Source organism: Dendrobates tinctorius, unplaced genomic scaffold (assembly GCF_039654945.1).
Source record: "Dendrobates tinctorius isolate UK_male_01 unplaced genomic scaffold, ASM3965494v1 ptg000296l, whole genome shotgun sequence".
In the NCBI taxonomy this organism is placed as follows: Eukaryota; Metazoa; Chordata; class Amphibia; order Anura; family Dendrobatidae; genus Dendrobates; species Dendrobates tinctorius.
Window position 1 is genome coordinate 4,760,749 of NW_027361963.1, and position 24,764 is coordinate 4,785,512.

The window sequence follows — 24,764 nt, forward strand, 5'->3', positions numbered from 1 at the left end:
TACTCAAGGTTCCTAAGAGCACAGTGGCCTCCATAATCCTTAAATGGAAGAAGTTTGAGACCACCAGAAGTCTTCCTAGACCTGGCCGTCCATCCAAACTGAGCAATCGTTGGAGAAGAACCTTTGTGAGATAAAGAAGAACCCCAAGATCACTGTGGCTGAGCTCCACAGATGCAGTAGGGACATGGGAGAAAGTTCCACTAAGTCAACTATCACTGTAGCCCTCCACCAGTCGGGCCTTTATGGCAGAGTGGCCTGACGAAAGCCTCTCCTCAGTGCAAGACACATGAAAGCCCGCATAGTTTGCTGAAAAACACATGAAGGACTCCCAGACTATGAGAAATAAGATTCTCTGGTCTGATGAGACGAAGATAGACCTTTTTGGTGATAATTCTAAGAGTTATGTGTGGGGAAAACCAGGCACTGCTCATCACTTGCCCAATACAATCCCAACAGTGAAACGTGGTGGCAGCATCATCAGCTGCAGGGACAGGATGACTGGTTGCATTTGAAGGAAACGTGAATGCGGCTGTCATGATACCAGTGCTGGGTGACTGGCACTTCTGGGGTTAATGTTCTGATCTCAGTGCAGACTCTCACCTGCACACCTGGGACCTATTATGGTGGCCTCTCATTGGTTCTGGGGAGGCTTCTTATAGCCTCCGGATGCTCCCATTCCCCGTCAGTTATACTTTCGCCCTTGGCAATGTGTGGTGACCCCTGAGTGTGTTTGTGCTGTGTTCTGGTTACTTGATTCTCTGTGTATGACTCGGTCTGTTCTCTGGATATCGCTTTGGATTCTGCTTGGTACCTTCTACGTCCATTTGGTTTTGATCTCTGCTTGGCCCTGACTATCCGTTCTGTCTCCTCCCTGGTACTGTATTGATATCTTGTGTATGACCTTTGGCTTTGTCTGACCTCCCGTCTGTTTATCCCTCCTGTACCTCGCTGGTCTGTACTGTGCTTGACCCCTGCTTTGCCTGACTCTGAGTTCTCTAGCTTCTCTGAAAGCAGGAGGCTAAGCCCCGCCCCCTTGCAGTCACATGACCGTAGGTCCTATGCCGGCTTGCTGAATTTCAGCATCCACAGGTCCTGTGCATTGGTACTTCCTGGCTGTACCAGACCCAGGTACCCCTACATTGCGGGTGAGTCCCTGCTCAGCAGAGGCTGCACGCCGGCGCTGACAGGATCCTGACACTCAGGACACGCGCACTGGCTCAGTGAGCAAGTACAGTGCGGTATTCCTGACATAACTGACCATTACAGTTTTTTTTTTCCTCTAGAGAAAAGGAAAAAAAAAAAAGTGTTATCCTCATGGATCGCATACAAGCTTTGGCTGATCAGGTCAAGCACCTGACCCAAATGTTCCACACACTTAATGTGGAGCAGTGCACGATGGCCCAGACCCAGCAACAGTTGGTGGATACTGTGCAGGGGGCTGTCGCTACAGGGGCTTCTAATGCTGGGGATAGAGATGTGTCATTGGCATCCCCCGAATCTCCGGTCAAATTGCCCGACCTTTTCTCAGGGGATAAAAAGGAGTTCAGGTCTTTCAGAGAAGGATGCAAGCTTTTTTTTCTCTGAGGCCCCGCTCTTCCGGAGATGAGTTCCAGAGGGTGGGGGTAGTCATTTCCCTACTTCGGGGGGCTCCACAGGCATGGGCTTCCTCTCTCTCTTCCTCTGCTCCTGAACTCATGTCTGTGAATTTGTTCTTTGAGGCTCTGGGGCACATTTATGATGAGCCTGACCGAGTGCAATTGGCAGAGGACATGGTGATGAGTGTCTGTCAGGGGAAACACTCAGCTGAGTGGTTTTGTACTGAATTCCGCCGCTGGGCCGCAGAGGTCTCTTGGAACGACGCCGCACTCCGAGGACTCTTTCGCAGAGGCTTGTCCGAGCGGCTGCAGGATGCCTTGGTGTTACATCCCCCACCTAACTTTCTCGAGGACGCCATGACCCAGGCCGTCCAGATGGACCGCAGGCTGCGGGCCAGAGGGGTGATGCAGGTGGAAACTCCATTAATCCCCAGTGGAAAAGAGACTGCCCCTGAGCCCATGGATGTAGGCGCCCTCTCCCTGAAGGATACGGAGAGGAGATGCCGGAAGGACAATAATAATAATAATAATAAATTTTATTTTTATAGCGCCGACATATTCCGCAGCACTTTACATTTCAGAGGGGATTTGTACAGACAATAGACATTACATCATAACAATAATCACATACAGTAGATTATAACAAATACCAAGAGGAGTGAGGGCCCTGCTCGCAAGCTTACAGTCTATGAGGAAAGAGGTAGACACGAAAGGTGGGTGGTAACAGTTGCCCTGATTGTATGGACCAGCCATAATGTTAAGTGTGTAACAGTACAGACACAGAGGGCTAATGGATGCATAAAGCATGTGGGAACATGATGCTGGGAACCTGGTTATGGTAAAATTTTTGGCTCTGCCACACAGGGATAGGTTAGGTTAATGTGTTGAGGCGATAGGCCAGTCTGAATAAATGCGTTTTCAGGACACGCTTAAAATTGTGGGGATTGGGGACTAATCGTATTGACCTGGGAAGTGCATTCCAAAGAATTGGCGCGGCACGTGTAAAGTCTTGGAGACGGGAGTGGGAGGTTCTGACTATTGAGGATACTAACCTCAGGTCATCAGCAGAACGGAGGGCGCGGGTAGGGTGGTATACTGAAACAAGGGAGGAGATGTAGGGTGGTGCTGAGCCATGGAGGGCTTTGTGGGTGAGGGTAATAAGTTTATACTGAATTCTGGAGTGGATGGGTAGCCAGTGTAATGACTGGCACAAGGTAGAGGCATCGGTGTAACGATTGGTGAGGAATATGATCCTGGCTGCAGCATTCAAGACAGATTGGAGAGGGGAGAGTTTTGTAAGAGGGAGACCGATTAGAAGAGAGTTACAATAGTCGAGACGAGAATGAATAAGAGAAACAGTAAGAGTTTTTGCAGAGTCAAAAGTAAGAAAAGGTCGAATTCTAGAAATGTTTTTGAGGTGCAGATGACAAGAGTGAGCCAGTGATCGAATGTGGGGGGCAAAGGAAAGCTCGGAATCAAGTATGACCCCAAGACAGCGGGCATGTTGCTGGGGAGTAATAGTGGAACCACAGACGGAAATGGCAATGTCGGGTGTAGGTACATTAGTAGCGGGAGGAAACACAAGGAGTTCAGTCTTTGACAGGTTCAGTTTCAGATATAGTGAGGACATGATATTAGACACAGCGTTTAGACAATCGCCAGTGTTTTCTAGAAAGGCTGGCGTGATGTCAGGAGAAGAAGCGTATAATTGGGTGTCATCAGCATAGAGATGGTACTGGAAACCAAATCTACTGATTGTTTGACCAATAGGGGCAGTGTACAAGGAGAAGAGGAGGGGGCCTAGAACCGATCCTTGAGGAACCCCAACAGTAAGGGGAAGGTGAGAGGAGGAGGAACCGGCAAAAGAAACAGTAAAGGAGCGGTCGGAGAGATAGGAGGAGAACCAGGAGAGAACGGTGTCCTTGAGGCCAATGGAATGGAGCATAGTGAGGAGGAGCTGATGATCCACAGTGTCGAATGCTGCAGAGAGATCCAAGAGAATTAGCATGGAGTAATGACCATTTGATTTAGCTGTTAGCAGATCATTAGAGACTTTAGTGAGGGCAGTTTCAGTGGAGTGTAAAGAGCGGAAACCGGATTGGAGAGGGTCGAGAACAGAGTTTTCTGAGAGATAGCGGATAAGACGGGAGTGGACCAGGCGTTCCAGGAGTTTAGAGATGAAGGGAAGATTAGAGACAGGTCTATAGTTAGCGGCACAGTTTTGGTCGAGGGATGGTTTTTTAAGTAGTGGATGTATGATGGCATGCTTAAATGAAGAGGGAAAAATACCAGAAGAGAGAGAGAGGTTAAATATTTTAGTTAGGTGAGGGGTGACAGCAGGGGAAAGGGACTGGAGGAGATGTGACGGAAATGGGTCACTGGTGCAAGTAGTTGGGCGAGAAGATGCAAGGAGCCTGCTTACTTCTTCTTCTGTGACTGGTTCAAAATCAGAGAGTGAGTTAGATGCAGTGGGGGAGGGAGGACAGTGCATGGTATGAGGGGATTTGGAGATAATTTCCTGTCGGATCTGGTCAATTTTTTCTTTGAAGTAATTGGCCAGATCGTCAGCTCGGAGCTCCGTGGTTGGGGCCTGTACTCTTGGATTGAGTAGAGAATGAAAAGTGTCAAAGAGACGTTTCGGGTTATTGGACAGTGAGATGATGAGGGTGTTGAAATAGGTTTGTTTGGAGAGGTGAAGGGCAGTGTTGTATGTTCTAAGCATAAACTTAAAATGGATGAAATCTTCGTGTAGATTGGATTTTCTCCACAGACGTTCGGCGCACCTGGAGCACCGCTGCAGGAAACGTGTTTGCACCGTGTGCCAGGGTTGTCGCCGTCTGCGTTGTGGTGTTCTATTTATAGGGGGTGCAAATTCATCCAGGGCACTTTGAAGTGTTTCATTGTAATGCTTCAATGCAGAATCAGGACATGAGAGGGAGGAGATAGGGGCCAATGAAGACTGCAAGTTCTTCAGAAGTTTCTGGGTGTTAATGGCCTGTGTGTTTCTATAAGTCTGGACAGTGGGGGTGACCTGAGCAGCCTGGCAGTTCTTTATAGAGAATGAAAGAAGATTGTGGTCAGAGAGCGGGAGAGGGGAGTTTGCAAAATCATCCACTGCACAAAGCCGAGAGAATACCAAGTCGAGGGAGTTTCCGTCTTCATGCGTTGGAGAATTAGTAAGCTGCGAAAGGCCAAATGAGGAGGTTAGAGATAAAAGGTGAGTAGCAGATGGGGAGAGGGGAAGAGCAATGGGGATGTTGAAATCTCCCATGAGGAGGGTAGGGATGTCACAGGAGAGAAAATGTGGAAGCCAAGTGGCAAAATGATCCAGGAACTGATGGGAGGGGCCGGGAGGACGATATACCACCGCCACTCGCATGGAGAAGGGGGTGTAGAGTCTGACGGCATGGACCTCAAAAGAAGGGAAGACAAGTGAGGGTACTTGAGGGATAACCTGAAAGGTACATTTTGGTGATAGGAGCATACCAACGCCTCCACCAGCTCTATTGTCTGATCTTGGGGTATGAGAGAAGTGTAGCCCCCCGTATGAAAGAGCAGCAGCAGCGGTAGTATCTGACTGCTGGATCCAGGTTTCAGTAAGAGCCAGAAGGTTAAGAGAATTAGAAAGGAAGAAGTCATGAATGAAGGAGAGTTTGTTACACACTGAGCGAGAATTCCAAAGTGCACAATTAAGAGAGACAGATGGCATGCAGGGAATATTAATAAGATTAGAGGGGTTTCTGAGTGTAGCAGTGGGGGGGTTTGACTTTCTATAACATGGGGGACCAGGGTTGGGAGCAATGTCTCCTGCAACTAGGAGAAGGAGGATAGAAAGAGTGAGCAGATGGTTAAGTGATTTGTGAGAGCGTCTCTGGTGTTGAATGGTGGGACTGGCTGGATCTGTGCAATTTAACAATGTGAAAAGAGCATGAGTGCTATACATAGGAGAGGAAAGGAGCGAGGGGCCAATATGGATGGAGTGTGGAGAGTTAATGCCAGGGCGGTGGATGTGTGTGAATGCAGCGGCCAGGATAAAAATTACACAAATGCATATGGTATATATTTGTTGTACTCCAAATGTACAGAGAGTAGATGTATATAAATGTCTTACCTGTCTCCTGCCCTGTCTAACTGCCATGTTATAACTGCCAGAAGTACTTTGATACATGTACTTCGATTACATGTGCATAAATGCCACCCCTGCATAAATGCTCCCACAACCAGTTATGCTTTTACTGCGGTAAAACGGGACATTGGAAAAGGGAGTGTCCTGACTGCCCATCTTCAAACCCAGTCGGCGGGAAACGACTAGGTCTGGGTAGTCAACGGGGAGACTGCTCAGACCCTCAGGTACCATTTTCCGCGTTTTCTAAAGTGTTACTGCCTGTGGAACTGTTTGTGGACGGTAGTTCTTTTTCCTCTACAGCCTTCGTGGACTGCGGATCATCTATTAACCTCATTGACTCCCAGTTGGTCACACACTGCAAGATAGGGACAGTTAGGCTCAAGGTTCCGATCAAGGTGATGGCCATTGACTCCTCTCCCCTCACTAAGGAGGGAATTCTCTCTATGTCTGACTTGTTTTCACTCAGAGTGGGTGCTACTCATGTGGAAAACCTAAGTTGTTTTGTACTGGACAATCTACCTGCAGGGTTGGTGTTGGGCATGCCCTGGTTACAACGGCATAACCCAGTTATTAACTGGAAAACAGGGGAGATTGTTCAATGGGGGTTTAATGATTTTGAGTTATGTGATAAATCTGCACTGCTGGTTGAACCTGTTAAATCTGTGTCTGTATCATCTGTCGAGCTGGAAGGTATTCCGGAATGCCTGAAGGACTTCGAAGATGTGTTCTCTGAAAGCGAGGCCGAGACGTTACCGCCACATAGACCCTTTGACTGCGCTATTGAGCTGGTCCCGGGGGCTAAATTACCTAAAGCCTGTCTGTTTAATTTGTCTGGTCCTGAGCGCTTGGCTAAGAAGGAGTACATTGCTGAAAGTCTGCGCAAAGGACACATACGTCCCTCAGTCTCACCTGTGGCGGCAGGTTTCTTTTTTGTAAAGAAAAAAGATGGCGGGTTACGTAGCTGTCTTAACTTCCGGGAGCTTAATCAGATTACTGTATGGAATACGTACCCCCTTCTGTTGATTCCCGATTTATGTAACCAACTATCAGGGGCAAAGTAGTTTTCTAAACTGGATCTTCGGGGGGCATGTAATTTGATAAGGGTCCGAGAGGGGGATGAATAGAAAACCGCGTTCCTCACGACCGAGGGACTATTTGAAAATTTAGTCATGCCGTTTGGTCTAACCAACGCCCCCCGCCATATTTCAGAATTTCATCAACGTGGTATTCTCGGATCTCATTGGTCGTTTTGTCGTTATCTACTTAGGTGATATTTTGATATACTCTCCCGACCAGCATTCTCATTTGGAACATGTACTCCAAAGACTGAGAGAAAATCATCTGTATGCCAAATTGGAGAAATGTGTATTCTGTGTGCAAGAATTGTCTTTTTTGGGGTTAATTGTATCCGGTGAGGGTTTTCGCATGGACCCCAAGAAGGTGCAGGCCATTGCGGATTGGGTGCAACCCCGAGATCTTAAGGGTCTTCAACGCTTCTTGTGGTTCGCCAATTATTACCACATATTTATCCGGGGGTTTTCGCAAGTGGTCAAACCTCTCACGGATCTAACATGCAAAGGTGCGGATGTGAGAAATTGGTCCTCGCTCGCAAAAGAGGCCTTTGCGACTCTGAAAAAATGTTTTATGTCTGCTCCTGTCTTGATACAGCCAGATCCTTCCAAGCCATTTGTGGTGGAGGTGGATGCCTCCGAGGTGGGGGTGGGGGCAGTGTTGTCCCAAGGGCCTGCCACTCTAACCAAACTCAGGCCATGTGCCTTCTTTTCCAGGAAGTTCTCTGCTGCTGAAAGAAATTATGATGTAGGCAATAGAGAGCTTCTTGCGGTTAAGTTGGCATTTGAGGAATGGAGGCACTTTTTGGAGGGGGCCAGTCACCCGGTTACTGTGATCACTGATCACAAAAATTTGTCTTACATCGAGTCTGCTAAAAGATAAACGCCCAGACAGGCCCGTTGGTCACTTTTTTTTTCTCGTTTCCAATTTACTATTACATTCCGTCCAGGGTCAAAAAATGTCAAGGCTGACGCCTTATCTCGTAGTTTTCACCCTGTGTCTGTCCCTGAGCCACCGTCCTCCATTCTGCACCCTGGGGTGGTGTTAGCAGGGATCTCGTCTGAATTGGAACAGGAAATTGAGGGGGCCCAGTCGCTGGCACCTGCGGCCAAGCCAGGGGGCAAGTTGTTTGTCCCAGAGCAACTTCGCCTTAAACTCTTGCAAGAGTTCCACGAATCCAAGTTGTGTGCTCACCCTGGTATATATCAGCCACGCGACTGGCGGTGGCTAGGATCTTCTGGTGGACTACTCTGGGTTCTGATATAAAGAAATTCATTTCTGGTTGTGGGGTCTGCGCTCGTTCTAAAAGCTCCCACAGCCGGCCGGCGGGGGAGCTGATGCCCTTGGAAGTTCCCAAAAGACCGTGGACCCATCTGTCCATGGATTTTATTACCAATCTTCCCTCTTCCAGGGGTAATACCGTGGTATGGGTAGTGGTGGACAGATTTTCTAAGCAGGCTCATTTTGTACCCCTGTCCGCATTACCTTCTGCTGAGACCTTATCCAGATTGTTTGTGCAGCATGTGGTCTGCTTGCATGGGGTACCCCTGAATGTGGTGTCTGATCGTGGTGTGCAGTTTGTGGCTAAGTTTTGGCGTGCTTTCTGCAAAAAATTAGGGATATCTCTGTCCTTTTCGTCTGCATACCATCCTGAGAGTAATTGTCAGACGGAACGCACTAATCAGTCTCTGGAACAGATCCTCAGATGTCTGACTTCTGCTAGACAAAATGACTGGTGTGATATACTACCGTTGGCTGAATTTGCCTTCAATAGTCGGGTGAATCAATCCACTGGTATGTCCCCTTTCTTGATCAACTATGGGTTCAGTCCTCATTTTGGTGAGTTTTCTCGTCTGGATTCGGGGTGCCCCGGGGCTGAGGACTCTGTTCAGCGGTTACAAGATACATGGGCAGAAGTCCAGCGGCGTATATCTAGGTCTCAAGGCAGGTATAAGTTTTTCGTGGACAGGAAACTAACACCTGGTCCCATGTTTCGGGTGGGAGAGAAAGTTTGGCTCTCCACGCGAAACATTAAGTTAAAGATTCCGTCAGCCAAGTTGGGCCCCAAATTCATTGGCCCGTACAAGATTGTGGAAAAAATCAACCCAGTAGCGTACAGGCTGTGCCTTCCACCCTCTTTCAAGATCCCTAACGTCTTCCATAGATCTCTACTGAAGCCGTTTGAAGCAGTCCGGGGAGAATCCTAGTCCGCTGCTCCTCCGGTTTCGGTTGAGGGACATGTGGAATATGAGATTGGTCACATTGTAGATTCTAGGTTGGTACGGCGGTCAGTACAGTACCTAGTTCATTGGAAGGGGTATGGGCCGGAGGACAGGTCCTGGGTGCCAGCCCGGTTGATGCATGCGGATCGTCTGGTTCGGGCTTTCCATGCTAGGTACCCGGGCAAGCCTGGGGGTCCAGAGGCCCCCTGTTGAGAGGGGGGTACTGTCATGATACCAGTGCTGGGTGACCGGCACTTCTGGGGTTAATGTTCTGATCTCAGTGCAGACTCTCACCTGCACACCTGGGACCTATTATGGTGGCCTCTCATTGGTTCTGGGGAGGCTTCTTATAGCCTCAGGAAGCTCCCATCCCCTGTCAGTTATACTTTCGCCCTTGGCATTGTGTGGTGACCCCTGAGTGTGTTTGTGCTGTGTTCTGGTTGCTTGATTCTCTGTGTATGACTCGGTCTGTTCTCTGGATATCGCTTTGGATTCTGCTTGGTACCTTCTACGTCCGTTTGGTTTTGATCTCTGCTTGGCCCTGACTATCCGTTCTGTCTCCTCCCTGGTACTGTATTGATATCTTGTGTATGACCTTTGGCTTTGTCTGATCTCCCGTCTGTTTATCCCTCCTGTACCTCGCTGGTCTGTACTGTGCATGACCCCTGCTTTGCCTGACTCTGAGTTCTCTAGGTTCTCTGAAAGCAGGAGGCTAAGCCCCGCCCCCTTGCAGTCACATGACCGTAGGTCCTATGCCGGCTTGCTGAATTTCAGCATCCACAGGTCCTGTGCATTGGTACTTCCTGGCTGTACCAGACCCCGGTACCCCTACATTGCGGGTGAGTCCCTGCTCAGCGGAGGCTGCACGCCGGCGCTGACAGGATCCTGACACTCAGGACACGCGCACTGGCTCAGTGAGCAAGTACAGTGCGGTGTTCCTGACAGCGGCCAAGTATAGGGATATCCTGGATGAAAACCTCTTCCAGAGTGTTCTGGACCTCAGACTTGGCCAAAGGTTCACTTTCCAACAAGACAATGACTCTAAGCACACAGCTGTCTACAAATCTCAAGGGCTGTCGTATTGTAGAAGGATCATCTTTATAGTAGCAATGGGATGAAGCTAAATGGGAGGAGACACAGATTAGATATTAGAAAAAACTTTGTGACAGAGTGATCAATGAGTGGAACAGGCTGCCACGGGAGGTGGTGAGTTCTTCAATAGAAGTCTTCAAACAGAGGCTGGACAGACATCTGTCTGGGATGATTTAGCGAATCCTGCTTTGAGCAGGGGGTTGGACCAGATGGCTCAGGAGGTCCCTTCCAATTCTATGATTCTATGAAAATAACTAAGGAGTGGCAACTCTGTGACCATTCTTGACTGGCCCAGCCCTAAACCCAATTGATCATCTCTGGAGAGACCTGAAAATGGCTGTCCACCAACGTTCACTATCCAATAAAACGGAACTGGAGAGGATCCCCAAATCCAGGTGTGAAAAACTTGTTGCATCATTCCCAAGAAGACTCATGGCTGTACTAGCTCAAAAGGTGCTTCTACTCAATACTGAGCAAAGGCTCTGAATACTTATCACCATGGGATATTTCAGTTTTTCTTTAATACATTTGCAAAAATTTCTACATTTCCATTTTTTTTCAGTCAAGATGGGGTGCAGAGTGTACATTAATGATTAAAAAATTAACTTTTTTGAATTTACCAAATGGCTGCAAAGAAACAAAGAGTGAAAAATTTAATGGGGTCTGAATAATTTCCGTACCCACTGTATATAGACAGATACACGGTGTTACAGAACCCCCCAGCACCCCGAATAGGAGATGCATGTATGATAGGTGCAATGTGAGATGCATACCCCTATTGCAGCAACTGACCGGCTGCGACCCCTGGGCAGAGGTAAACGAGATATCCCACTTCTGACCTCCCCCCATCTTTATAAATGATCGGGGGTCGCCGGCCACCTCCGGCTATTGTAATGTACGTCTCGCTTCTTAATTTGGAGCCTATTATCTACTGGCCCGCCACATATTGATTGTCCTGTCCTCTGTATGTATATATATTCTGAGACCAGTGAGTAAAATGTTGTCACACTGGAAATACGTGGAGAAGCAGTGATCTTTTATATGTTCCCATGTTACAAAGCCTTTCGAGCCAGCGTCCTTCATTTAGAAGTGAGGAAAAGCAGAGTGTATCTCCTGACACAGGGTGGTAATGTAAGAGGTATTACAGCACAGAATTCCCCGCTACACTGGTGGCAGCGGCGGGATATGATAACCCATCTATAGGAGTAAAGGACTGAATGGAAAACAACTACCAGAAGTTAAAGAGGAATACATTAAAAGACCTGGTGGAAGCTCGAGGGTTAATCGCCAGCAACAAAAGCAGATTTTATAGCAGCCATCATGGAACACGACAGTGCGGCGACTCCCAATGTGAACGTGAAAGAGACTGAATTCCAGAGGGAGGTAAAGAGCAGACTGGCATTCTATGTCCCAAACCCTGCAGTAGAGATCGTACGAGAGGTGATGGCTGATGTGCGTACTGATCTGAAGGAAAAGATGGCAGAGCGGGCCAAGATGGAGCGGGCCAAGATGGAGCGGGCCAAGATGGAGATGGCAGAGAGGAGAGTCAGCGAGCAGGGGGAGCTCTGGCCTCCGCCCAGGTACCGTCAGCAGTAAGCCACAAAAAAATCCAGTATAATGCCTTCCGACAGTTGGGGGAGGCAGAGGAAGACATTGATGGCTTTCTGCAGGACTTTGAGCGGCAGTGTGCCCTTCATCAAGTGAAGCCGGAGGATTGGGTTCAGGTTCTGGCCAGCAAGTGCCAATACTTTTGTCCAACCTCTTTTTTATGTTTTGTGTGGAATTATATCCAATTTGGCTTTAGGACAATTCTTTTTGTGTTTTTTCATTTAAGACAAATTAAATGAAGATGATAATACCAAAGAATTTGTGATTGCAATTATTTTCAGGAAGAAACTGAGTATTATCTGACAGAATTGCAGGGGTGTCAATACTTTTGGCCACAACTGTATGTAATACACTATGTAATATCGATATATATATATATATATATATATATATATATATATATATATATATATAAATAAAATGTATGTGATAAACTATGTAAGTGGCAAAAAACAGTTTTCAACAAAAACATACTAAATAACATTTGTGCAGTCTATGAATTTTTTCTAAGAAATAGTATCGCCTCCATCAGATCCTCCTTCATAGATGACCTCACATCTGACCTAATAATTTTAAGGCCCGAGAACAACCTCTCTACACTAGGGTTGGAGGCAAAGCCGTAACCACATGGGCAACATCTCTAACAATTTCCAAGTACAAAGGAATTGCCTCATGCACAGTCAGTTTTGATGAACGGTTGAATTTTTCTTTGAGAGCAAGTGAAACATTTTGCTGAAATATGGTCAATCTGCTTGCTATAGGAGACAGAGTGAAATCTTTTTCCTTGCAGCCACGCTTTGCCTGCTCCATATCATCCAAATACTTGTCAAAGTCAAACTCCTCATCTGATGAGGATGAAAATATGGCAGCAGTAGCACTGTCAGGACCCAAGTCCTCTTGCGCCTGGCAGTCCTACTGTAGGCCACTCATCCTGACTGCTGCCTCAGTCAGAGCTTCTTTTCCTTTTGTAAGCTGTTGATCATAAAGCAATATACGATGACTTGGGTCCACATAAACAGCTGCCAGAAAAATTTTATTTTCCAATAGCTGTGTGTCTCTGTTTCGTTGAAGCAGAAATGCCATCTGCGATTAAATCTCCTCTTTGGGACCGGCAAAATAGCAAGTTCTTCCACTCCCTTATGAAAATGCCAGGAGTTAAATCCTCAGCTTGTAATTTTTTAGTCACGGTAAATAGGTGATTAAGCAATTCCTTCAATTCAGCCACCTGTGTTCATTGACCTTCATTTAGGGATACAGTAGAGGCCACAAGTATTGGCACCCCTGCAATTTTGTCAGATAATACTCATTTTCTTCCTGAAAATGATTGCAATCACAAATTCTTTGGTATTATTATCTTCATTTAATTTGTCTTCAATGAAAAAACAAAAAAAGAATTCTCCTAATGCCAAATTGGATATAATTCCACACCAAACATAAAAGAAGGGGTGGACAAAAGTATTGACACTGTTTGAAAAATCATGTGATGCTTCTCTAATTTGTGTAATTACCAGCACCTGTAACTTACCTGTGGCACCTAACAGGTGTTGGCAATAACTAAATCACACTTGCAGCCAGTTGACATGGATTAAAGTAGACTCAACCTCTGTCCTGTGTCCTTGTGTGTACCACATTGAGCATGGAGAAAAGAAAGACCAAAGGACTGTCTGAGGACTTGAGAAACCAAATTGTGAGGAAGCATGAGCAATCTCAAGACTACAAGTCCATCTCCAAAGACCTGAATGTTCCTGTGTCTACCGTGCGCAGTGTCATCAAGAAGTGTAAAGCCCATGGCACTGTGGCTAACCTCCCTAGATGTGGACGGAAAAGAAAAATTGACAAGAGATTTCAACGCAAGATTGTGCGAATGTTGGATAAAGAACCTCGACTAACATCCAAACAAGTTCAAGCTGCCCTGCAGTCCGAGGGTACAACAGTGTCAACCCATACATTCCGTCGGCGTCTGAATGAAAAGGGACTGTATGGTAGGAGACCCAGGAAGACCCCACTTCTTACCCAGAGACATAAAAAAGCCAGGCTGGAGTTTGCCAAAACTTGCCTAAAACGTTTTGGAAGAATGTTCTCTGATCAGATGAGACAAAAGTAGAGCTTTTTGGGAAAAGGCATCAACATAGAGTTTACAGGAGAAAAAAAGAGGCATTCAAAGAAAAGAACACGGTCCCTACAGTCAAACATGGTGGAGGTTCCCTGATGTTTTGGGGTTGCTTTGCTGCCTCTGGCACTGGACTGCTTGACCGTGTGCATGGCATTATGAAGTCTGAAGACTACCTACAAATTTTGCAGCATAATGTAGGGCCCAGTGTGAGAAAGCTGGGTCTCCCTCAGAGGTCATGGGTCTTCCAGCAGGACAGTGACCCAAAACACACTTCAAAAAGCACTAGAAAATGGTTTGAGAGAAAGCACTGGAGACTTCTAAGGTGGCCAGCAATGAGTCCAGGCCTGAATCCCGTAGAACACCTGTGGAGAGATCTAAAAATGGCAGTTTGGAGAAGGCACCGTTCTAATATCAGGGACCTGGAGCAGTTTGCCAAAGAAGAATGGTCTAAAATTCCAGCTGAGCCTTGTAAGAAACTCATTGATGGTTACCGGAAGCGGTTGGTCGCAGTTATTTTGGCTAAAGGTTGTGCAACAAAGTATTAGGCTGAGGGTGCCAATACTTTTGTCTGGCCCATTTTTGGAGTTTTGTGTGAAATGATCAATGTTTTGCTTTTTGCTTCATTCTCTTTTGTGTTTTTTCTATTTAAGACAAATTAAATGAAGATAATAAGACCAAAGAATTTGTGATTGCAATCATTTTCAGGAAGAAAATGAGTACTGTCTGACAGAATTGCAGGAATGAGTACTATCTGACAGAATTGCAGGGGTGCCAATACTTTTGGCCTCCACTGTACCTGAGGGTTCACCATATCTATAAGAAACAGTTTTAGCCAGGATCAAAACTAGGGGGGGCAGAACCTCATACAGTTCCGCAGAATCTCATACTGCACACCTCAGCTGCTGCAGAACCTTATACTGCACACCCCTACACTTGAAAATAAAGCCTGCACCTTAAGATGTGAATGCAGTCTGTTTATTCCAACTATCAATTGATGTTGATGTGTTACCGAAGACGAGCAATGCCTGTCCTGGGCGTCCTTTTGGGCAGCTATGAGGTGTACCTGACTGGTGCTAAAAAAAAGAGTGTTAGTCTGTGTGCTACCCGGCTTTCATTCTTTTTGGTACAGATAAGATGTTAATAGACAGATATGGATAAATGGATAGAGCAGAGTTCTAATCTGCTTTTGATATTGAAAACATTACAGTGGCATGCAAAAGTTTAGGCACCCCTGGTCAAAATTACTGTTATTGTGAACAGTTAAGCAAGTTGAAGATAAAATGATCTCTAAAAGGCCTAAAGTTAAAGATGACACATTTGTTTTGTATTTTAGGCTAAAAAGTAATACACATTGTCATTTTTTCACATTTTAAAAATTACAAAAAGAAAAATGGTCCGATGCTAAAGTTTGGGCACCTTTGGAGATTTGTGTGCTCAGATAACTTTGACCAAGGTTTCAGACCTTAATTAGCCTGTAAGGGTTATGGCTTGTTCACCCTCAATGTTAGGAAAGGCCAGCTGATGCAGATTCCACAGGTTTAGAAACACATAGCCTCCTCTAACCTTGTGCGAAAAAACAGCCACCATGGGTCCTTTTAAGCAGCTGCCTAGCACTCTGAAAATGAAAATGGTGGAGGCCCACAAAGCAGGAGAAGGCTATAAGGAGATAGCAAAGCGTTTTCAAGTTGTCCTTTCCTCAGTTCAATATGTAATTCAGAAATGGCAGTTTACAGGAACAGTGGAGGTCAAGATAAGGTCTGGAAGGCCAAGCAAAATTTCAGAGAGAGCTGCTTGTAGGATTGCTAGAAAGGCATATCAGAACCCCCACTTGACTGCAAAAGACCTTCAGAAAGATTTAGCAGATTCTGGAGTTGTGGTACTTGTTCTACTGTTCAGAGACACCTTATCAAATATGGCCTTCATGGAAGAGTCAGCAGAAGAAAACCTCTCCTGCATCCTCACCATAAAATTCAGCATCAAATGTGTGCAAAAGAACATCTAAACAAGCCCAATGCATTTTAGAAACAAGTCCTGTGAATCGTTGAAGTTAAAATAGAACTCTTTGGTCGCAATGATCAAAGGTATGTGCAGAGAAAAAATTGCATAGAATTTCAAGAAAAGAACATCTCTCCAACCATTAAGCATGGAGATGGATCAATCATGCTTTGGAGTTGTGCTGCAGACAATGGCACAGGGAACACTTCACAGGTAGAGGGAAGAATGGAGTCAATGACATTTCAACAAATTCTTGATGGAAACATAACACCATGTGTAAAAAAGCTGAATTTGAAAACAGGATGGCTTCTACAAATGGATAATGATCACACACATTAAAATCCACAATAGACTACCTCAAAAGGTGATAGCTAGAGGTTTTTCAATGGCCCTCACAGTCCCCTGATTCGATCATCATTGAAAATCTGTGGCTAGCCCTCAAAATAGCAGTGCATGCACGACGACCCAGGAATCTCACAGAAATGGAAGAATTTTCCAAGGAAGAATGGATGAAAATCGATCAAACAAGAATTGAAAGACTCTTGGCTACTAAAAGCGTTTACGAGCTGTGATATTTTTAAAAGGGACTGCTACTAGGTACTAACTATGCAGGGTGCCCAAACTTTTGCATTGGCCTAATTTCCTTATTGTAATTTTTAAAATGTAAAAAATGACAATATATAATATTTTTGGCCTAAAATACAGAGAAAATGTGTCATCTTTAACTTTAGCCCTTTTAGAGATCATTCCATCTTCAACTTGCTTAACTGGTCACAATAACAGTAATTTTGACCAGGGGTGCCCAAACTTTTACATGCCACTATATCTATGAGCGCAAAAACCTTTCAGGTAATGCAGTTTTGTAAAAAGCTGATCTGCTTTTGCAGCTGAAAAACGTATCCTCAAAAAACGCGGCAAAAACGCTGTGTGTGAATGTAGCCTTAGATCAGGAATAGAACAGCCATTTATAGGACATTTCATAACTTTCCCAAATTCATATGAAAAAATATTCAGCACATTCTGCATTGAACTACTGTACCCAATTTATTATATATTTTAGGAGTCGGAGTCGGACCGTTTTATTCCGACTCCATCAAAATGAGCTCCGACTCCACGACTCCGACTCCACAGCCCTGCAGCCAACTGTGGAAGCTGTGCGGCGTAAAGTCCATTAGAAGCGCCCCGTACCACCCACAAACCAATGGGTTGTGTGGACGTTTTAACAAAACATTAAAACAACTCATTGGGACTTTTACCAGGACCTACAGGGACTGGGAGAAATTCTTGCCACACCTCCTGTATGCCTATCGGGAGATGCCCCAAGAATACACGGTTCTCCCCGTTCGAACTGTTATACGGGAGGCGGGTAAGGGGACCCCTAGACTTAGTGCGAGAACACTGGAAAGGGGAGGGAACCATAGAAGGGATACCTATTGTGCCCTATGTGCTGGAATTCCAGGACCGCCTACAGGAGCTGACTCAGGCTGTACGTGGGAACATGCAGGCGGCCCAACGGCGCCAGCACGTGTGGTACGATCGGAGGGCCAGAGAACGCACCTTTGAGATGGGACAAAAGGTCCTGGTGTTAGAACCAACTAGGCAGAACAAGTTCAAAGCTGCATGGCAGGGGCCCTACCAGGTAGTGGGGAAAATAGCCGACACCACCTACAATGTCGCCGATTGTGATGACCCCAGGGGTATCCGCGTGTTCCACGTGATTATGCTGAAGCCCTACCGGGAGCGCCCTGAAGAGGTAGTGGCCATCTGTGCACCTGAAGCAGAGGATTTAGCAGGACTCCCCTTGCCTGATGTCTTAGGGGAGAGAGGACTCAGTCTAAAACATGGGACCAGGTACACTTGGGAGAAAACCTAGGGCCCCGGGAGAGACAGCAGCGGAGGCGTTGTTGAGGCAGCGACAGAGGATGTTTTCAGACAGAGAGACCGGGGTACACCCACCTGGCACAACACAAGGTTGAGACCCAGGATCAGACCCCCCTGAGACAACCCCCCCTTCCGCGTCCCTGAGTCTGTACGAGAAGGGATGCGACAAGAGATTTTGCGTTTAGGGGTCATTGAAGAGTCAGTCCCTGGGCATCCCCCGTAGTGTTGGTACCCAAGAAGGATGGGACTACCCGGTTTTGTGTAGACTATCGCAAGCTTAATGAGAAAACTGTGACGGATGCGTATCCCAAGCCGCGTGTGGATGAGTTGTTAGACCGGCTGGCGGGGTCAAAGTATTTGACCACCATCGATCTATGCAAAGGCTATTGGCAGATCCCCCTGTCCTGACGCTATTTCCAAGTCTGCATTTGTCACCCCGTTCGGCTTATTCCAGTTTCGAGTTATGACATTCGGGATGAAGAATGCCCCTGTGACCTTCCAGAGGCTGGCTGACCGGCTTCTGGATGGTCTCCAGGACTATGCTTGTGCCTACCTGGATGACATCGCCATCTACAGCGTGACATGGGATGAGCATCTAAATCACCTAGAGACAGTATTGGACAGGATCCACCAGGCCGGAATCACCCTGAACCCAAACAAGTGTCTCGTGGGCAAAGCAGAGGTTCAGTATTTAGGGCATTGGGTGGGAAGTGGTAAACAGCGACCAGAACCAGCCAAGATTGAGGCCATAGCCAAATGGCCCATCCCACGCACTAAACCCCAGGTCATGGCTTTTCTAGAGACAGGAGGGTATTATAGGAAATTTGTCCCCAATTACAACAGCATAGCCAAGCCCCTCACTGATCTGACCTGTAAGCACCTCCCCCGCCAGGTAACCTGGACCCCCGAGTGTGAGGAAACCTTCCGCCAGCTAAAGGACACCCTCACAAATACCCCGGTATTGGCCGCACCCTATCCAACTATACGTTTCCTTGTTCACACAGACGCTTCTATGTTTGGACTGGGCAGTGCTGAGCCAAGTCGGGCCGGACGGTCAAGACCACCCGGTAGCTTACCTGAGTCGGAAACTACTGCCCCGCGAAGTAAGCTATGTGGCCATTGAGAAGGAGTGCCTGGCAGGCAGTAGTATGGGCACTCAAGAAGTTACAACCATATTTGTATGGACTACAGTTTTCCCTCCTAACGGGCCATAATCCCCTAGTGTGGCTTAATCGGGTCTCTGGAGACAACACCAGATTACTGCGGTGGAGTTTAGCCCTACAACCTAGACTGCACCATCCACTACAGACCCGGCAAACAAAATGGTAACGCCGATGGACTAAGTCGAGAAACGGAACTTGTACCAACCCCATAGACTTCGGTCATCCCCAAGCCGATCCGTAAGGATCAGACTGTGTATGCCGATCGCGTCGCTGAAAAGGGAGAGCCATGTTACAGAACCCCCCAGCACCCCGAATAGTAGATGCATGTAGGATAGGTGCAATGTGAGATGCATACCCCTAATGCAGCAACCGACGGGCTGCAACCCCTGGGCAGAGGTAAACGAGATATCCCACTTCTGACCTCCCCCCACCTTTGTAAATGATCGGGGGTCGCCGGCCACCTGCGTCTATTGTAATGTACGTCTGGCGTCTTAATTGGAGCCTGTTATCTACTGGCCCGCCACATATTGATTGTCCTGTCCTCTGTATGTATATATTCTGAGACCGGTGAGTAAAATGTTGTCTCACTGGAAATACGTGGAGAAGCGGTGATCTTTTATATGTTCCCATGTTACAAAGCCTTTCGAGCCAGCGTCCTTCATTCAGAAGTGAGGAAAAGCAGAGTGAACCTCCTGAAACACAGGGTGGTAATGTAAGAGGTATTACAGCACAGAAGTCGCCGCTACACACGGCAGGTCATGTATTCAGTCTTTGTGTCTCCACAGATGGATCTAGGAGGAGAAATCCACCAGAGATATGTCCCCGTCCTCTGTATCCCCAGGACTGTCCAGAGGAGACTCACAACATCCCGGAGGATAATCAGGTAGATGACTCTGAAGCTCCCACAACATCTGACCATCTGATTAATATTAAGATTGAGGTTATACATGGAGCAGAAGAAGCGATCGCAATATGGGCCAATCAGCAGGGTGAGCAGGGGAGACTCATGTCTGTTCTGTGGTCACCTACTACTCTATCTTCTCATGACACAATTTATTTAATCACTGTGTGTCTCCACAGATGGATCCAGGAGGAGAAATCCACCGGAGAGATGTCCCTGTCCTCTGTATCCCCAGGACTGTCCAGAGGAGAATCACAATGTCCTTGAGGAACATCAGGTAGATGATGCTGGGCCCTTATCTGGATCTGTATATGGGGGATATTTCTGATCAATGTCTTAGATGTAATAGATTTTGGTGGTTTCTTGTATTGTGCTGATTGTTACATCTGACATATCAGGGGGAAGATCTGATTAACATTAAAGTGAAGGATGAGACAGAAGAAGAAGCGATAACGAGGGGGGATCAGCCGTGTGTGATTGAAGTGAAGGAGGAGATTCCCGTAGATGTTTCCACAGGTATGTAATAACTTCCAGCGCATGATGATGACTGACGTGTGATTATAATGATGCCTCCCACTGTCTCCTACACTGAGGTCAGCATGTTGGTCTCTCTGCATCCAGGCCGACCGCCCGGTGGCATGAAGAGCCCTGTGGTAAGTCAGTAAGTGCCATGCTATGGAGGTGTGGGTCAGACATACGTCTGTCATTCCTCTGCCACTATGGAGGCCATCTTGGATGTAGAAGGACCAGAACATCCGGTCCCGTCGCCGCACCGTGGTGTAAAACAACCAGACCCATCAGACCCCCCCCTTCACACACCTCCTCGGTGTATAGCATCCAGCCCCGTTGCCCTTCCCTCGGTGCATAACAGCCAGCCCTGTTGTGCCCCTAGTATATAACATCCAACCCCATTGCCCCTTAGTGTATAATAGCATTATGACTCCTGAAATGTGAGGATGTAAAATAATGAATAATAATATGGATCTGTGAGGCATATAATGTGGGAAATGTTTGTGACAAAAATCAACTATAGTTGTACATGAGAGAAGCCACACCGGAGAGAAGCCGTACTCATGTTCACTATGTGGGAAATTCTTTAGAGATTAATTGTCTTGTTAGACATGGAAAAAGTCACAAGATCGAAGCCGTACTCATGTTCACTATGTGGGAAATGTCTTATAAACACAATACTTCATATTAATCTCTTAAAAGGGGTTTTCTGATTGTGAAAAACCACTGTCTCTCAGTAACAGACACAAATCCTGCGCTATATTCACTCTCCCCTGGTTCAGTGCGGAGTCTCCGGTGCTGCTATCAGTGTCTGCTATTGGCTGCAGTGCTGATATCACATTGACAGCGCTGCCGCCTGTAAGGGAGCACAGTGGTTTTGAGCGGCTGATGCCATTTATTCTGGCAGAGCCGCTGATCTCCGTTATTGGCCATAGTGCTCTCAATGAGACGTCATCACTGCAGACAACAAGACAGCGATAATTTTATTTCTATAGCGCCAACATATTCCGCAGCACTTTACATTTTAGAGGGGACTTGTACAGACAATAAAAGACATTACAGCATAGCAATAATGTCATAAATCAACAGATACCAAGAGGAGTGAGGGCCCTGCTCACAAGCTTACATTATGGATGGTAATCTGGTCATTACTAGAATGGAGGGCACGGGTAGGGTGGTAGACGAGACGAGGGAGGAGATGTAGGGTGGTGCTGAAGCATGGAACGCTTTGTGGATGAAAGTAATACGCTTATATTGAACTCTGTAGCAGATGGGTAACCAGTGCAATGCGTGGCACAGAGTAGAGGCATCGGTGTAACGGTTAGTGAGGAATATGATCCTGACTACTGCATTCAGGACGGGTAGTCCTGAGCGGAGAGTTTGGTAAGAGGGAGACCGATTAGTAGAGAGTTACAATAGTCCAGACGAGAATGAATAAGAGAAACAGTAAGAGTTTTTGCAGAGTCAAAAGTAAGAAAAGGTTGAATTCTAGAAATGTTTTTGAGATGCAGATAACAAGAGTGAGCCAGTGATCGGATGTGAGGGGCGAATGAAAGCTCGAATCAAGTATGACCCCAAGACAGCGGGCATGTTGCTGGGGAGTAATGGTGGAACCACACACGAGATGGCAATGTCGGGCATAGGTAGGTTAGTGGAGGGAGGAAACGATGAGTTTTTGACAGTGTCAGATATAGGGAGGACATGATGTTAGAGACAGTGGAAAGACAATCACTGGTGTTTTGTAATAGTCACCGAGGCAGGACCCAGTCTCCCTGAGCATTGCAATGCTGTGATGTGCGGTGAAACTCCGTCCCCAGCACAGTCACGCAGGAGACTGGGTCCTGCCTCGGTGATGCCGCTTCAGCTTCCAATTCCGGAAGTTGTCGTGACATCACCGGACATCAGTCAGCGGCAGCCGGGGGTCACGTAATGGAGATGAGTGTACAGTGATAGCGCCGCTCACAGGAACATTTGGAAATGCAAGGTATTTGAAGAAAGCCTTATTTCCAATGTTTAAATTGATTTGCCCAGTACACATTGTAGTGGACAACCTCTAAGGTTGTGATGTCATTATGGATTGTATAAATGACGGCCTGTATTACTCAGCTTGTATTAGTCCGATGAAGGAGCTGGACCGGCTCCATAACACGTAGCTTAATAGAATAATTTTAATAAGATAAGAAAACTCTCCCTACATCCTTGGCAGCACTTTCAGAAGCCCATTTTTTACTTATACTTTTATCCTGGTTATTTCCATCTGGACCTCTTGGTGGAGGATCAGGCGGCACCGCTGCAGCCAAGGAGGATCAATCATGTTAACACCAGGGTTGTGCCTGGAGCTGCACAGCTAATCCGGGGGAGTAGGAGCCACTCACCTTAACCCAATATTATCTGCTGATTCACACAAGGAGCGCTTTTCATTTGTTTTTATAAAGTAAATTTAGAAATCCCTTCTGTATTGTAGAAAAAATTCACATCCAATCTATCTTTCTTCCTTATAGGAAATCCTTGTGAGAATAACGGTTTATCACTAAATTGTAAAAAAGAAGATATCAGGAAGCATTCTAATGGAGAAACCCTCATTACCCTTCATGGACCTCCTGGACTTCACAGCACTTCACTTTCTTATACTCCTCCTAATCATGAGGAGCGCTCTCCTGAGCAATCTCACATTGTTCCCACAATTCCAGGTGACAAAGTGGATACAAAATTTCAGTGTGACAAACAACTTACTACAAGCACAGATTTTGTAACACAAAGAAAGCACAAAGGAGAAAAGACATACTGCTGTTCAGAATGTGGGAAATGGTTTACACATAAATCACAATTTCTAATACATGAGAGAATTCACACAGGAGAAAAGCCATATTCATGTTCGGAATGTGGAAAGGCCTTCTCAGAAAAAGGGAGTCTTTGTAAACATCAGAGAATTCATACAGGAGAGAAGCCATTTTCATGTTCGAAATGCAGGAAGGCCTTCACGAATAAAAGCGATCTTATTATACATCAGAGAATTCATACAGGAGTGAAGCCGTATTCATGTTCGGAATGTAGGAAGGCCTTCACAAATAAAGGGGGTCTTATTTCACATCAGAGAATTCACACAGGAGAGAAGCCATATTCATGTTTGGAATGTGTGAAGGCCTTCACAAAAAAAAGCGAACTTATTAGACATCAGAGAATTCACACAGGAGAGAAGCCATTTTCATGTTTGGAATGTAGGATGGCCTTCACTGAAAAAAGTGATCTTATTAGACATCAGAAAATTCATAGAGGTGAGACTCCATACTCCTGTTCAGAATGTGGGAAATGCTTTACAAATAACTCAGAATTTGTTATACATAAGAGAATACACACAGGAGAGAAGCCATTTTCATGTTCAGAATGTGGAAAGTCCTTCTCAGAAAAATGGAGTCTTAGTAAACATCAGAAAATTCATACAGGAGTGAAGCCGTATTCATGTTCGGAATGTAGGAAGGCCTTCACAAATAAAAGTGATCTTATTATACATCAGAGAATTCATACAGGAGAGAAGCCATTTTCATGTTCGGAATGTTGGAAGGCCTTCACAAATAAAAGTAATCTTACTAGACATCAGAGAATTCATACAGGAGAGAAGCCGTATTCATGTTCGGAATGTTGGAAGGCCTTCACAAATAAAAGTGATCTTATTACACATCAGAGAATTCACACAGGAGAGAAGCCGTATTCATGTTTGGAATGTGTGAAGGACTTCGCAGATAAAGGCGCTCTTATTATACATCAGAGAATTCATACAGGAGAGAAGCCGTATTCATGTTTGGAATGTGTGAAGGCCTTCACAAATAAAGGCGATCTTATTAAACATCAGAGAATTCATACAGGAGAGAAACCATTTTCATGTTTGGAATGTGGGAAATGCTTTACACATAAAGGCATTCTTACTACACATGAGAGAATTCACACAGGAGAGAAGCCAAATTGATGTTCACAATATGGGAAATTTTTAGAGCTAATTTAAGTCTTGTTAAACATTAAAGAACTCACAAAGGGGAGAAACCATTTTTGTGTTTATAATGAGGAAAATGCTTTACAGGTAAATCACCACTTTATAAACATCAGAGAATTCACACAGGAGAAAACCTGTATTTGTCATGATTTCCACTCTGCTTCTGTCTTTTTGTTACTTTGTGTCAGGACTGTCAGTCTGTGCTCCAATCACCTGTGTTCATTTTCCTTTTTCAGGCTTCTACTTAAGCATGCTAGTTCCTCCCCCAGTGTCAATCGTACACTTGCTGTTGCCTATGTAACATTGATCCCTCTGTGCCTGACCCAGCTTGACTTGATTCTTTTCCCGGGCTCAGACCATTTGCTTGTGACCTGTCTTTCCTTCTGCCTGCTCCCTGTTACCTGTTTTGTCTTTTTTGCTTTCCTGACCTCGGCTCTTGTATTGGACTTTGTCTCTGACTTCCCTTTATCATACTGCGCCATTTCCTGGACCTGACCTC

General features: G+C 46.0%; 1 protein-coding gene across 1 annotated transcript in view; it reads left to right on the forward strand.

The window, feature by feature from the left end:
* LOC141073069 (uncharacterized) overlaps nucleotides 1-24,398 on the forward strand; it is a 704,210-nt gene extending 679,812 nt beyond the window's left edge. The window contains exons 5-8 of the mRNA XM_073560395.1: nucleotides 19,652-19,855; nucleotides 19,947-20,044; nucleotides 20,166-20,283; nucleotides 22,779-24,398. Of these exons, the coding sequence (XP_073416496.1) occupies nucleotides 19,652-19,855; nucleotides 19,947-20,044; nucleotides 20,166-20,283; nucleotides 22,779-24,241 (1,883 nt within the window). The 3' untranslated portion in view covers nucleotides 24,242-24,398. The remainder of the gene's footprint in view (nucleotides 1-19,651; nucleotides 19,856-19,946; nucleotides 20,045-20,165; nucleotides 20,284-22,778) is intronic.
* The last annotated feature ends 366 nt before the right edge of the window (nucleotides 24,399-24,764 follow it).